This window comes from Haliaeetus albicilla, chromosome 6 (assembly GCF_947461875.1).
Source record: "Haliaeetus albicilla chromosome 6, bHalAlb1.1, whole genome shotgun sequence".
Classification (NCBI taxonomy): domain Eukaryota; kingdom Metazoa; phylum Chordata; class Aves; order Accipitriformes; family Accipitridae; genus Haliaeetus; species Haliaeetus albicilla.
In genome coordinates, this window is record NC_091488.1 from 47,161,310 (window position 1) to 47,176,285 (window position 14,976).

At 50.2% G+C, this 14,976-nt stretch overlaps 1 protein-coding gene across 3 annotated transcripts; it reads right to left on the bottom strand.

Annotated features, from left to right (window-relative positions):
• Nucleotides 1-2,860: 2,860 nt before the first annotated feature.
• Nucleotides 2,861-14,970, bottom strand: ZYX (zyxin). 3 transcript variants are annotated; one of them, XM_069786042.1, is made up of 11 exons: nt 14,834-14,873; nt 13,727-13,810; nt 11,049-11,309; nt 7,845-8,035; nt 6,721-6,813; nt 5,925-6,431; nt 5,460-5,601; nt 5,206-5,375; nt 4,870-5,048; nt 4,468-4,588; nt 2,861-4,047 (listed from the first exon to the last, which is right to left on the bottom strand). In XM_069786042.1, the coding sequence occupies exons 3-11, from the start codon at nt 11,296-11,298 to the stop codon at nt 3,937-3,939; spliced, it is 1,764 nt and encodes a 587-aa protein (XP_069642143.1). In that variant the 5' UTR covers nt 11,299-11,309; nt 13,727-13,810; nt 14,834-14,873; the 3' UTR covers nt 2,861-3,936. The 3 variants fall into 3 exon arrangements, with proteins under 3 accessions (XP_069642143.1, XP_069642142.1, XP_069642144.1); XM_069786041.1 differs by lacking the exon at nt 13,727-13,810 and having other exon boundaries at nt 14,834-14,970; XM_069786043.1 differs by lacking the exons at nt 6,721-6,813; nt 13,727-13,810 and having other exon boundaries at nt 14,834-14,970.
• Nucleotides 14,971-14,976: the final 6 nt, after the last annotated feature.

The window sequence follows — 14,976 nt, forward strand, 5'->3', positions numbered from 1 at the left end:
ATAATAAATAAAGTTGCTACATGGTAGATATCCAGGCTAGAAGATAAGCCCTCGTGAGGCTGACACAAGATGATGAGCTTGTGTCATCCATATGTAAACTTTAGCCTATCCTTGCAGAAGATAGAAAATTGGGAGTGGTTGATATATCAGATAGATGTGCTGCCATTCAGAGGGACAGGAGAAATGGGAAGAGAGAAGACTGATGAAGCTGAACAAAGGGAAATGCAGAGCCCTGCAACTAGAGAGGAATAGCCCCATGCACCAGTACACGCTGGGGCCTGACTGGCTGGAAAGCAGCTTTGTCAGAAAGGACTTGCAGGTCATAGTGAACAGCAAGTTGCACTTGAGCCAGTAATGCGCCCTTGTAGCAAAGGCAACCAACAGTATTTGGGCTACATTAGCAAATGCATCACCAGCAGCTGGAGAGAGGCAGTTCTTCCCCTCTATTCAGCATTGGTTGGACATCAGAGCATTGTGTCCAGTTTTGGGCTCCCCAGTACAAAGAATATGGACTTACTGGAGCAAGTCCAGTGAAAGACTACTATGATTTTTGAAAGGATTAGAGCATCTGGCATATGAGGAGAGGCTGAGAGAGCTGGGACTGTTCCGCCTCAAGGTGAGAAAGTTTGGGTGGCTCTTACCATTGTGTATAAATACCTGATGGGAGGGAGTAAAGAAGAAGGAGCTGCACTCTCCTCAGTGGTATCCAGTGAAAGGAGAAACAGTGGGAACACATCAAAATACAATAAATTCCATCTGAAGGCAAGAAAAAACTTACTGCGCGAGTTGTTAAACACTGGAACAGGTTACCTGGGAGGTTGTGGAGTTCTTGTCCTTGGAGGTATTAAAAAACTGACAGGGTACATTCCTGAGCAACCTGCTCTGGCTGACCCTGCTCTGAGCAGGGAGGTTGCTTCCAACTTCAGCTGTTAGGAGCTGCTGAATCAGCTGGCCTGATAGAGAAGAGGCTGCTCAGTTCCATGTCCTCAGGTACAGCCAGTAGCAAGCCTGAGCATGTATTCCCCATAGGCACCCATACACAAAAAATACACATGTATATAATATGTGCATGTATATATATATATATATATGCACGCACACTGTACATGAATGGCCTGAGGCAGAAAACAGCAGTCATGCAAGCACAGCACAAACAGCCTGATCCCATTCCCTTCTCCGGCTGATCAGGATGAACCTGTTAGTAGGAAATACATACATACATACTATGGATCCCTCTAGTGCCTAAGACCAGCTACCCAGTAGCTGGCTCCACCAGCTGGAGCCTGAGCTGGTCTCCTCAGCTGCATGTCCTGAAGGCCTGCAGCCCTGCTCCAGTGGTGGCCACTCAGCCCCCTCACATGCATGCACACAAACACACAGGAGCCCTCCACGAATTAGCCTTAGAGATTGGCTCTACCCAGCAGCTGGCCCAGGATGGGCTGGTCTCCCAGCCACCTTACACACGGATGCAAACTGTTCTCTGGTAGCTGGTGCAGGCTTACCAGTAGCTGACTTCCAGACCCAAGAGTAGCTGGCTTGGACCTCCTGGGAGCTCTAACAGCTGACTCTCAAGACTGGCCTTTCCAGCACCTGGCCAGTCTTGCAGCCATGCCAACTCATGGCTCTCAAGTCTCTTACCCTACAAACTCACCAGCTACTCTGACTTGATTTTTGCTAGGCATTACGCAGGGACATACACACCCACACAACATGGACGCAGTCAGGTATTCCCAGTTGCTGGCACTTAAACCTCCACGTGCACTGAACAGAGTCCCTTCATACAGGGGACGAGGAAAAAAAAAAAAAGTTTAGTAAGAAGGCAGGACAGACTGCACTGATGACACACAGGGCATGGCCAGACAAGTGTGCTGCGTACGTGCAGCCAGCCCCTTCTGTGCCCTTTTCCCCTCAGCTTACCCACGCTGCTTCCTCTCCTCGATCACTCCCTTTCCCTGCCTTTGATTCTGGCCCTACACATCCCATAACAAGCGTTGTACAGTCCCCAAATGCTCTTCCCCTGCACCCCATGCCCCTCAGAGGGACTAACCTCCATGTAATCCACAAGGTGATCCAGAGAGCCCTTCCCATTGACTCCACTGGACAGGTTCCATACCCAGGCAACCAGGGTTCTAGTCCTCTGATAGCTCTGCGAGGAGCTGGGGCAGAGTCCTTCTCTCCCGTCACCGTTTCTCTCCTCTGTGCTCCTTGGTGTTTGTGGGCATGAGCTTTTAATTACACAATCTAGAAACGACCACTCAAAACAATGCCTACAAACCAGCAAGAACTCAGATAAAAAAGAAAGCGAATGTACAATTTGTTTATTCTCTCATCCTATAGGAAACCTCAAAGCGTTTACTAGATCAATTTGCAAGGAGTCATTAAAGACTACCCCAAAACTGGCAAGAGAAACAAGAGTAGGTTTCATGTCTTTGAAGTGTAGAAGCATTGATGCTTACCACATAGAAGAGTTTCACCTGCAGTGACCAAGACAGTATCATGCTTAAAACCATAAACACCAAGCACAAACACTTTCCGAGTAGCAATAGTTAAGGCAAAGCAAGCAAATTGACCACTTTATTCCAGTCTGATGCAAGTGGATTGTAATAACTCACCTCCCAGTGACACATCAAGCAGACTACAATCTTGCTGTACTGAAATGCAGCCTTCCACTGCTTTAAATGAGAGCTACTCTTCAGGCACAGAAAAGTAGGAAACTAAACAGTTTGAAAAGGAGACCAAGAGGTGGACAGGCCATTTTCAGACTCCTCATCTCCAGAGGCTAGGTGGAATAGCAACTATACATTCCCTACTGCTCAAGACAGCAATTCTCATGGGTAGTTGAACAAATACAGCAGACATGTTAATGGAAAAAACCCACATTTTATTGAATGCATACAGTGGTTGGACAGTGTAGTTATTCAAAGGGTTTGTTCGGTTTGAGTTTCTAGTCCAGGAAATGGGGCTCAGTGCAGTAACACTTAGAGCCAAACAGTACATTGCAATTACACTGCAGCTTTCACTGACAGCAGTGAAAGAATCCCTACCAGAACAGGGAGACGTTCCTCAGTCTGCTGAATCCTCATCCACGCACTGAGACGCCTCCTCACCATGTGCTGCCCGTCCTTATGACGGTCTTTATTTGTAAACATGCATTCTTTGGACTGCTCTGCTACTCTGGTGCCCAGCCTGGCTGTCCAGAAACCACACTGGGCAACAATTCATTTCAGGGAGGGAAAAAGATTTTTTAAAAAAGTTTCCAAACTCAGAAACAGAGTAGGATTCCAAACATTGCCAGTTTAATCTGGCTAAGGAAAAAAAAGTGACAAGACAGTTAGCCAGTAAAATCCATTAGAGACAGAAAAGCTATAGTAGGTTAGCTTTTTCCAGCAACGATAACAGAGATTCCCAATATGTTCTGCCTCCACACTCTAACCCAGGAGTGAGGGAGGGGGCAGGGGAAGACATCCTGATAATGAGGTGGCATAAGAAAAAAATAAAATCAAAGAGAGAAGTGGTGCCGAGATGGAGGCTTCCACCTTCCAATGTCAAATCACTGTTCTTGGCTCCGTGGAACAGAATGCTCAGCCCTTCCCAGCACCTGCCACCAGGTCGTTCTTGCTACTTCCACCAGGCGGTGGTGGAGGTCTGGTCCTTCTCCTCCAGTCTTGAGGGAACAGAGATTGTGCACTCACCTTCATCACAGCCCCCAACCTGGAATGCACTGTGGCCAGGAAGTGGCAACAGGAGAAGAGGTCTTTTCTTGGTGGGTGTACAGAGTGAAGTCTAGGAGCGGTGAATCCTACATGAGTAAGGAACTGTGCTGGCATAGTCTCCATTGGAAGCAATCTGCCTTGTCAGGCAGGGGGGTAGGACAATGGCAGGGAAGGGAAGAGTATTGAGTGCAGGGGTCTCAAGGGTATGCCCACTCCAAGCTCCTCAGCGTGCTGTTTTGGCACGAACAGTGTGACATTTGATGCACAGCACATGCCCATCCAGTGGAAAGCACCCATTCTCGTCTGCTTCAATGGACAAGGGCTTCCCACAGTCCTAAACAGGGAAAGAAAAGAGCGAGGGAGCTCAATGACAGCCAACAGCAGGGTAAACGCATTCAAGGATGTGAGGAATGCCCCACTGCATCAGGATGATGGTTCACAGACCACCGCTCTGTCTCTGATGGTGCTAATGGGAGATACTATCTTGAGGGAAGAGCAAGCCCCTTCTGTGATCCCAGCATGCTCCCCCAGTATACACAGCTGCTGTATTAGGGATGTTAGAGACTACAACCCTGCATAGTCATTGTTCATGGGCTTGTGGTCTGTGAATGTCTAATCGTTTTCTGAACCTGCTTCAAAATGCTCCAGATTCATTCAAAACAACCTTACTGGTTGGTCAGGATAGACAACAAAGGTGCCCAGTTGCTGATGACAGGCATGGGAGAGATGGGAGGAGTGGGGCCACCAGGCTTACCTCACACTTGTAACATTTCATGTGGAAATTTTTCTCCAGTGCCACCACACGCACCGTCTCATCCTTTCCAGGCTCTGGCATGATAGGCTCACTACAGACTGAGCAGCGTGGAGCATACTTCCTGCAACACACAAAAATATGGAGGAGACCATGACCACCGTGGCGACATTCGATGTAAGTTTCTCACTGCTGTACAATAGTATTAGCAGCAGAGGAATAATAAACACAAAGAAGTTTAGGTGGGAAAAGTCCTTAATTGCTACAAGGTACATCGCTGACTCATTTTTAACTTCATGTCCAACAGATCACATGGGCAACCCAACCCCACACTGCAGGAAAATTAAACAGGTGCGAGGCAACATGCCTTCTGTCAGACACCACATGCATGTGCTCTCTCCATACCTGTGGTAGTCATCCACACAGTGAGGCTGGTTGGCCTGGTCCACAATGAAAGAAGCCCCCTCCAGAGGGGTATGGCACATCACGCAAGTGAAGCACTGGGGATGGTATGAGTTACCAGTGGCCTTCAGCATCCGGTCTGTGATGGTCTGTTTGCAGACACTGCACTTTTCCAAGGTCCCCTGAGCCCAAAGGAAACAAGTAAGACACATTAATCCAATCCCCCACCCCTGGGAGGCTACACCACAGACAGGCAAGATGGAAGGCAGAAAGAAAAGCAAGAGAGAGCAACCACAGCAAGCTCAGCTCTCTCCAGCAGCTTTTATCCCAGTGACTCACAGCATAGCAGTCCTCGCAGAAGGGCTTCTCATCCACGTTGTAGAACTGCTGCCCCTGCAGCTGCTTCTCACATTTGAAGCAGGTGAAGCATTCCACATGGAAGAGGCAGTCCAGGGCCCTCACAGCTGGCTGGGTTCGTGACAGGGGCTTCCGGCAGAAGCCACAGAGCTCTGTCAATGGAAGAAGAAAGGGATTAGGAGAGACGAAACCCCACAACAGTCTTAGTCCTACTGCTGTCCACTGAGGGAACGCACCAGAAGTAGCAGCCTCTGCTGGCGGTGGATGCTCCATATCCTTCATTAGTTTCTGGGTCAACATCTCCAGCTCTTCTACCTCCTTCATGGTCAGACAGGAATTTCCCCTTGGTGGATCTGCACTGGAGCCTGCGGGTCTATGCTGCAGAAAGAGAAAATATTCAATCGCAAAGGACACATATAGACAGACTCCTTCCCACCCTGTCCCTAATAAACCTACTTCTCTTGCCTTTACTTCTCATCTGTCTCTCTCTAGGGAACAATCTGCCATCCACTGTGCTTGCTTCCTTCCACCTTTACACGAAGTCCTACTCCTCTCCACCACTGTCTCTAGTTACATCTCTCTTTCAGATGCCTAACAGCTTCCCCTAGCCTGGGCCAGACCCTCCCTCCTCATCCTCCAATTTCACTCCCAGTGCTGCTGTGCCTGTTCAAAGACACTGGTCCCATGGCTCTAACCCTTACCATGTCTTTTGCAGCAGCAGGTTGTTCTGTGGGACGTGGCTTCTCCTGCACTTGGGGTCTTTCCCTCTGCTGGGCATACGTGAAATTGGGAGGCTGTGGCCGAGAGGAGGGACCTGAAGGTGAAGGGGCTGTGAACTGAGTCTGAAGGGAGGTAGGATATCTTGTAGAGTTTGAGGGAGCCGTGGGAACATTGGCACCTGATTTGGACCCAGACTTAGGAGAGCCAGCAACAGGGGGTGGGGTGAATTTAGGGGTAGGCTGAGCAGAAGGGAGAGAAGGGGGTGGAGGGACTGGTGCTAGGGGCTCCTTGCGTTGCTGTGGGGCTGCCCATGGGGTTGGAGAAGGGGTCAAATCCACTCCAGGGGGCTTGAAAGGTAAGCTTCCACTTGGCTTTGGAGTGAACTTGGAAGGAAAGGAATGAGGAGTATCTCTGGGTGCAGATGGTATTTCCACAGGGGCTTTTGGGGCCGATGGTTTCTCCAGAGAACCTGTGGATCCTGGAGATACCTATAAAGGGAAGCATCAGAGTTATCAGGCAGTTATCAGCAAGGTGGAAGAGAAAATATCCTGTCTATAGTAGTAAGTCAGCAGCAATCCCAGACCCACAACACTAAGAGTTCCCACACTGTTACATATTTAGCAGTCCTGACAAGCCGCAAGATCTATGCTTTCTGGTCCTTCACTTCTGCACTATGCTTTATCCAGACATTTTAACCTTCAGTAGCACCCTTCTCATTCCCTCCATTCAGCAAACCAGTCATCTCGCCTTCCACCTGCGACATTCTGGAGAGCTCACCCGGGATTTGAAGGGGTCGTTCTTCTCCATGTCATCCAACATTACGGACAGTGAGTCAATCTCAAGATCAATGCTGCTCATCTTGCCACGTACCTATACCACCATCCACGAGGAAAGAGGGAGCAGAGCACATTACAGGAACAGCCAGAGAACCAGGTGTATCCCCTTACAATAGCAGATTTTGACACTTTGGACTGTGGTACAGATCTGCTCCCTGCTTTGAGTAGATAGCAAGTTGGTGAAGATGAACAGGGCACAGTCTCCAAGGTCTACAAACAGTGGGAAAATGCACAGCCCAGAGAAACTCACAGAGAGATTTAGGTGGGAAAAGACATCTGGAGATCTCTAGTCCAACACCCTGCTCACAGCAGGACTAACTCCCAAGCTAGACCAGGTTGCTCAGGGCCTTGTCCAGGTGATTTCTGACCATCCCCAAGGATGCAGATTCCCCAGCCTCTCTGGGCACCTGTGCCAATGTTGAGCCACCCTTGGAGGGTAACAGGGTTTTCTTCTGTCCAACGGGAATTTCCGTTGCCGCAACTTGTGTCCATTGTCTCTTGTTGTGCCCCAGTAAGAAGAATCTGTCTTCTCTCCAGCCTTTCTTTAGGTATTGCAGACTGCAGTTAGATCCCTGCCTTGGCCTCCTCTTCTGCAGGCTGAACAAACCCAGCTCTCGCATCTCATGCTTCAATCCCCAATAATCACTATGACCCTTTGCTGGATTGCATCTAGTTCAATATTCCTCTGGGGTTATTATACTGTGGAGCCCAACTGGAAACAGTCCTCCAAGATGCAGCCTCACTAGCACCAAAGAGAGAAATAATCACTGTCCTTGTCCTGCTGACTACACTCACGAATGTAGCCCAGCATGTGGTTGGCCTTTATTGCCACAAGGGTGCATTGCTGGCTCACTTTCAACTCACTGTCACCAGGAACCCCAGGTCCTTCATCTGCAGAGCTGCAGCTCAGCCACTTGACCCTAACCTATGCTGGTCCATGGGGTGGTAGCATTTTCTGCTTTCCCAGATCTCGGGGCTTCCTGCTGCCAAGTTCAGAGAGTAGCGAGAAGCTGTCCCAACTCACAGAGCATCACAAGCAACTATACCTCCCTTGACCTCACTCACCTGAGGGGCAGGTATCTTGCTCACAGGCCCTTCATCAAACATCGGCGGCGGAGGAGGAGGAGGAGAAGGAAAAACTTCTTCTGGGGCTGGTGGAAAAGGCTCTTCAAAGGGTGGTGGGGGTGGGGGAAAAGCACAGTTTGCGGAGAAACTTGCCTCCTCTCCAGGTGGGGGAGGAGGTGGCAGCGGCAAGTCTATGGGGAAGAATGAGAATAAAAGCAAGTTTGGATCATTTCTTACTCTTAGCCAGTGCAAACCCCAGGAGGGGTCTTGAAGGTACTACAGCAAGTAGTTTCCCAGTACCCAGGGGACCCCAGCACCTATCAAGGACAACCGAACTCCACAGGCTGGCTTTCATCTTGTCCAAAGCTATTTGCCATCATACAAACTTTCCTCAGTAGCTACTGCAATCAGTCACTGGGAATAGTTATTGTATAACTGAGACACATGTCTTACTACGCCTTTTCCCACTCCTCCTCTCATTCTTTGGTCCCTAGCATATGCTTCTCTTGCCAGTAACTGGCTCAGATTGCTGAATACTGAGCAGCATTAGAAGGAATGCCAGTGGACAACCCAGGACCCTGAAGAGCCTGCATTATTACAGGAGAATAAGCTGGCACCTCACATCTGGCTAGTAAGTGCTACAAGAAACAAGTAGGGGGAAAAAAAGCAAGTCAGACCAACTACCCCTTATGCATATGAGGAATCACTGAAACTGCTTTATTTTTCTGGGAGATGAAAACAGCTTTCCTTTCCTAAAATGGCCCCGTACCAACACAGATTAGGACATGAGAAATTTTCCAGAACCCTTTTAAGCAGGCTGAAAAGCACCAGAGTGCCTCAATCTCCTAGAAGAAAACCCCATTGCTTCCACCTATTGATATTTGCTGAAGATATGGAACAGGCAAAAAAAGAGACATCTTCTACTACAACAGTCAAATTAACATGAATCCTCCTCCCTTCACCATGTATAGAAGTTGTCCTCCTATCATCCAAGCAGCAAAGAACACTGAAGAGGAGGCGAGAAGCACAACTTCCACATCCCTTCTTCTGGGCACCCACCTCTCTTCCTAGCTAGCCCTAACCAGCAGTAAGGTGAAAGACCATGTTTTTCACTCCTGCTACTCCATGTGCAACTTTTAACAGGAGTAATCGAATTGTCTCATCTTTATACCCAGCTGTTCTCAACAGACTTTATAAGGACTTCTCATCTGCAACCCAAGGGAGACAATACTGCCCTTTCAGAAAATGAAAGCTGAAATCTTATTAGTCAGTGGAATGCATAAACTGCACTGGTATGCAGCACCTCTTCCAAGCCTTCTTGTGCCACAGAAATTCTGCTTGGATGGGGAAGTAATACTAGGCTGGTATTTTTTCTTTGAAACTACAGTTTGGGATCAAGCTTGTATATGCTTGCCTTTTGGTTTACTGAAATGATAAAGAATACTGCAGAAATTAAGCCCTGATCTGCTGTCACATTGTTTCATAAAAAGCCTGTTTTATGAATTACTCATACAAACAAAAAAGTTCCCCACAATGTTACTATACCAGATTTATACAATGATCAATACCAAATATAACATTCCTACAGCAATACTAACTTAGCCATCCTGTCATTTAAGACAAAGAGACCAATTTCTATGGCTTTACGTTACACTACTGTTTGTGTGGGGAGTGTATAAGAAAGGGAGCGAAGGATTGAAGAGATGCATTTCTCTCATGACTGAGTTTGGTGGTTCATCTGTACTTCAGATGTCTCACTGGCAGTCCTTACCTGATGGTGACACAGCAGCTTAAGCCAAATGGTTCTTTTGCTAATCTTTCTGTCAAGTTAGTTCCTCCATAATAAGCTTTATAAGGAAGGGAGAAGTGGAGCAAACAATACCCAATCTTCCACTCACACTGTGTATTGAAGAATAATTTTTAACATCCATCTGTCTACTTTTGTACTTCAGGTGATGTATTTGTGTCAGTTTGAGACCTTCCAACAGGCACATCCCTAATCCACACAACTATAGCAGAAAATCATAAAGCCTAAGATAAAACCTTGGATTGCAAACACAAGATTCCAGCCAACAACGTATGAGAAAAAGGCCACCAGAGTTAGCTGGTACTATTCTAGGAGACAGAAGCACCAACATGCTGAAGCCCTTGTGACTCAAGAAATGGAAAAAATGGCTTAATAATTTATCTCCTCTGAGCACAGGACCAGCCTTCCTACCGTCAGGTCAGCTGCCCACTAACTTAGCATGCTAACCTAGAAAACATCAGTGTTGCACAGCCTACGCCAGACAGTGAAAGGAAAGAAATTTAAATCAGCAGTTAGCATTATCTGAACATGCATGTCCTGACTGAGGATAGAGTCTTGGGGTAATATGCAGCACCAAGCATTAGTAAGAGGTCCATAGGGAAATTTCCAGTGTCCCCATGCTAATCAATTCCAACTAGGGAGCCACAAAACCAGGAACCTTCTGCTTCTTAGAGGACACAAAACCAAGCAACCAACAAAAAACAAAACAAAAAACCACCCCACCACCACAGGAAATAAAAAAAACATAAAAAGAAAAAAAAAGAAAAAGAAAACCACACTGAAGCAAGAAGTTACTCTGCACAGGAAAACACACCCAACCCAAACCACTAGGAAAAAGTATAAAACTCTACCAGCCATAGAAACTCTTAAGTCTCACTTCCTGTTTATGATTGCTTCCCCCATTTTTTTCATGCAATTATTTCTCCTTCCCCACCTCCAGCAGCAAAGATGGCAACCGCAGAGTCCAGAAGGGTCTCTACAGTGAGGGACAACAAACTTGTGCCGAGATGAATCAACAAGAAAGAGAACAGCATGATTCATCACCATCAGGGTCAACTTCCCTGCAACATACTTGCTCTCAGACATGCTGGCCAGAAACTGACTGCAGTTACACAATTATGCACTCAGGGAATACTATGAAAAATCCATTGCATTCCTCCAGCATCAGTATAATGCAGGACTGCCTTCCTGCCTCCTTTCCTAATGGAGATACTACATCCTTTAAGATCCCTTTACAATTGTTTTATCTCATTCTGGAACCTGCCAGCCTCCACAGCAAGAGTATCCATCACTTACAGCAGTGATGCCCTCGTCCTCATGTTTAGCCCAGTTACGGACCTTACACCCCGAGAATTTAGAAACGCATATTCGCATCTGCCACGCCAGCCCTCACCTACCTTCTGCCGGCAGGGACACGGATGCTGATGGAATCTCCCCCACCTTCCCTATCTGAGCACGCTGGGCACCAGCTCCAGGAGGAGGGGGCAGCGATGAGTCTGACGCACCCCCAGCCTTGAAGGGGTTCACCTTGGGTTTAGGGGCGACCACAGGCGCAAACTTCTTCTGCGGGTTGTAGAAGGAAGGGGTAGAAATGTTGATACTGACTGTGGATGTCATGCGGGTCCCTGGGGCACCCGGGGAGGCCATCTTCTCAGCACCTGGCAGGAGAGAAGAGGGAGGAAACCTATATGAAGTCAGCCTTGGGCCAGAGGGGAAATTAACAGAGGGAAACACGTAAAACAGAGGGATACAGGAGTTTAAGTCCAGCCAGAGGCTGAGTTGCGTGAGCAGAGCACAGAGTACTTCCAGGATCAGCAGAGGAACAGAAACTGCAGACAGCTCAAATGAGCCAGCACGCTTCCCCGCTTCAGCTCGGTATGGCGTTAACCGCAGAGGGGTTCCTGCCACAGAGAAAACCAATCTCTTCGCTGGAGGAGAACCCTGCGTGCAGGCCCGCTGGAGAGGACAGCGGCAGGGACCAGAGCCAGCGTCGCCCACCCTGCACGCCCTAAGGAGGGTGCCCCGCACCCCCTCTCCCAAAACTGGAATTAGCGTTTCCTCTCCCCCACTCACCCGATAAGGCCAGCCAGTTCCTCTTGACCTCCGCCTGCGACAGCCCCGGTAATGTCGCCCTTCACCGCCCCCCCCAACCCTGGCACACCCCCGCATCCTCCATCCTCTACCCCCAGGCCCCGGCGTGCCGGCGGAGCGCAGGCGGCAGAAGAACAACAGGGCGGCTGAGGAGCTGCCTGGTGTCACATCCCCAGGCAGAGCCCCCTCCTTCCCGGCCCTGGCCCCCGCTTTCTCCCCGTCCTGCCCCCCCGCCCCCAGCGAGGCCGAGCGCCGCTCCCTGCGCCGCCGCCCGCTCCACTCTGCCCCTGCCGGGAAGGGCCGGCTCCCCGGACACCGACCGGGACCCCCCCCTCCCCACGCTGCCCCCCCGTCCCCGTGGGGTGCCGGGGCGGCAGCCAGCACCGCTGCGGCCGGAGGGCAGGCCCGACCCGCTCCCTTCCACCACCGGCCTCGCCCACAGCCCCGCCGAGGCGGCTCTTGCCTCAGGAGGAGAGCCGCGTTTCCCTCGGTCCTGCAACCCAGGCCGCAAACCTCATCCGTGCTAGAAACCTCCACGAAGCCAGACGCTTTGTTGGAAAGCCCGGCGTGCCTACAGTCCTCCTAACACCCCAGCACAATAGTGCTTCCGCCAGCACCGGGGCTCCGCGCCAGCGGTTCGAGTTGGCATGTTCCAGTCGGTGGCCCTCCACGCTGCCGGCCTCTCTCGCACGGACAATAACAGCTGCTGGGACAGACAGCCCTGGTGCCACAAACGTCCGCCCACCCGCTAATTCACCCGTGGCTGCTGATAAGACCCCCATGCCCCCTTCTAGGCGCTCCCACGATTCGGTGCAGCGCAGCAAGATACAGTAACCTGCAACAGCTTCCCCAGGTCACAAGCGCGTGACAACACAGACAAACGTGAAGTCCGTGCTGCTCCACTTTTTGTTCCCTTTGTGCAGGGCGGATGAGCTGCATGCACTTCGACAAACTCTTCTGGGCTATTCAAAAGGAAGAAGAGGCTGCGACAGTAAGAAGCAGCAGCCAAAAAGCTGTGCTGAGCATTTCCCACATGATCCAGCAAGGGAAAGGGCCAAGGCAGAAGAGTAGTTAGCAAGGTCTGTCCTCCATCCCTCAAGACTTGTTAGGGGTCAACAGACTTGCAAGTCAGAAGGGACTGACCAACACCCTCCAGTCTGCAGCTTCCCACCAAGCTACAGAAGCTATTAAAAAGACCTCCAGCCTTTCTTTGGAGGCTTCTACCTCGTGCTCCACTGTTTCACCATGGTGTAATGAACCACTTGGTAGTGGTTCCACCAGAAGCAACAGCATTATGAGCAGAACGCCACAGTGACAACGTCACTTCTGATCATGATCCATACGGGGGTTAGTCAACACAGAAACAGTCTTGGGACGTTGGCTGCTTCACAAAAAAGTCCTGGCTTTGCTACCAGCAGCTGCTATCTCCCTTAACCCAAAGCAGCCCATTTCCTGGTACGCTATGTCGCACTTAAGGCCTTTTCTGCTCAGGGCTGTCTCCATCCAGCAGCTGCCCCTGCTCGTCCTCACTTCTGTTTATCGGTCCACCCCACACTGACCAAACAGGCTGAGAAAGGCTGGCTTTGGGGCGAGTCACTCCCCCAGCCCTGCAGCATTGCCAACACCATCTAAGCCTTACCAGAAACACACAGCTGATGCAGGTCCTGTGGCACTAACTGTTTGTAAAAGCTATTGGAGAGGGAGTGTCACACCAGTAGACCTAATCTCAAATCCTTCTCATCCTCACATTTTCCCTGAGGGGAGAGATTTTTTCTGCCTGCTGTAACAGCATTTAGGATGACTCAAGTGGAGCTATGAAGAAAGATGTCCCCAAAGGACACAGCCAGGATACTTAGTTGCTTCATACACTTTCTCTCCAACAGAGAGCAAGGAGAAGTAGGAGGACAGAACCAAGCGACGCCTCCCTCAGCAGCAGGGTCACCTCCCAGAAGGTCCCATGGTGGGTCTGCCACCTCTTACGCACCCAGACAGCTTTCGGTTCTTTGACCCCAAGACACCACTTTTAAGAGTTCAGCTCCTTTCCCAAGGTAGCGAAAGCAGGAGGAACCTGAGGAAGCAGAGAGCTGAGTGTTATTTTTCATCTCTGTTGGTAGAAAGCAGTTTGGCTCCAGCCACACAGGGAGCCCCCCGTAAAAGCTGGCCCAGCACAGTGGTCTGACACACCGCATCTGCTCTTCCCCTGTTTGCCAACTTCCTCCCAGCTGAGGAGGGTCAGAGGGAGAACTATACCAGAAAATACAGACTGTGAACAGATTTAGGAGTTAAGATTATTTTCATCCTCTCATACAGAATAATTCCAGAAAGTTCTCCCAGCCTGGCCCAAAGTTACAAAGCTTCAAAGAGAGCAAAGTCCTATCAGCCATGCAAGCTGCAATGTAGAGCCTCAAAACAAGCGGGCTGGGGGAGGGGGACATTCAGAGCTATAAACTTCTCCCACGTATGCCGGGCTTGCCTCCTCGCTGTGCGGGGGGGGGGGGGGGTGGGATTTAAACAAAAAAAAAAAGGAAAAAAAAGGAAAAACTCCAAAAAGCTATGCAAACATATTTAAAACATTAGGAAGTTCTACGACTTTGCAAGCACTTGCGTCTTTGCTTTCTCAGGGCACTCCCAGAAAGGCAGAAACTCACAAATTAAACAAGTTTCACGCACAAAGAGCCCCAGATTCCTCCCTCTCAAGCACATCTGGAAAAAGGCTCCGTAGGTGCCTCGCTCATCCGTCGGCGCACAAAAGAGAGCTTGTCCCGAGCAAAACCCGGCAACACCCCCTCCCTCGTCCCCGCTGCCCCAGCCACACAGGAGCCTTCAGCTCCCCTCCATTTCTACCGCCAGGGAAGAAAACCCACCGCATCCACACACACACACACGAACGCGAACCTCCCTTCTGCGGAACGGCAAAAAACCCCACCCCAAACCCCACGAGCCCCCACCGTAAATCAACCCCAAACCGAGAGACTTTGCAAGAGGCGACCGACCCTCCCGGCGGGGGCGGCCGGAGACCCCCCGCTCGCTCGATACCAGCCCCAGGGCCACAGACAAAAGCTTTTTCGCTGAGCCAAGGGAAGAGACTCACCTCAGGGGACGAGGCTGAGGGGGAAATGCCGCCCCCCGGGGCTGGAGATGGCGGGGCTGGGCTCCTCAGCCCCCGCACGGCCGGCTGCCTCGGCCCGCCTAGCCCGGCCGGGGGAAAAGGCAGCAGAAATGAAAAGGTGGGGG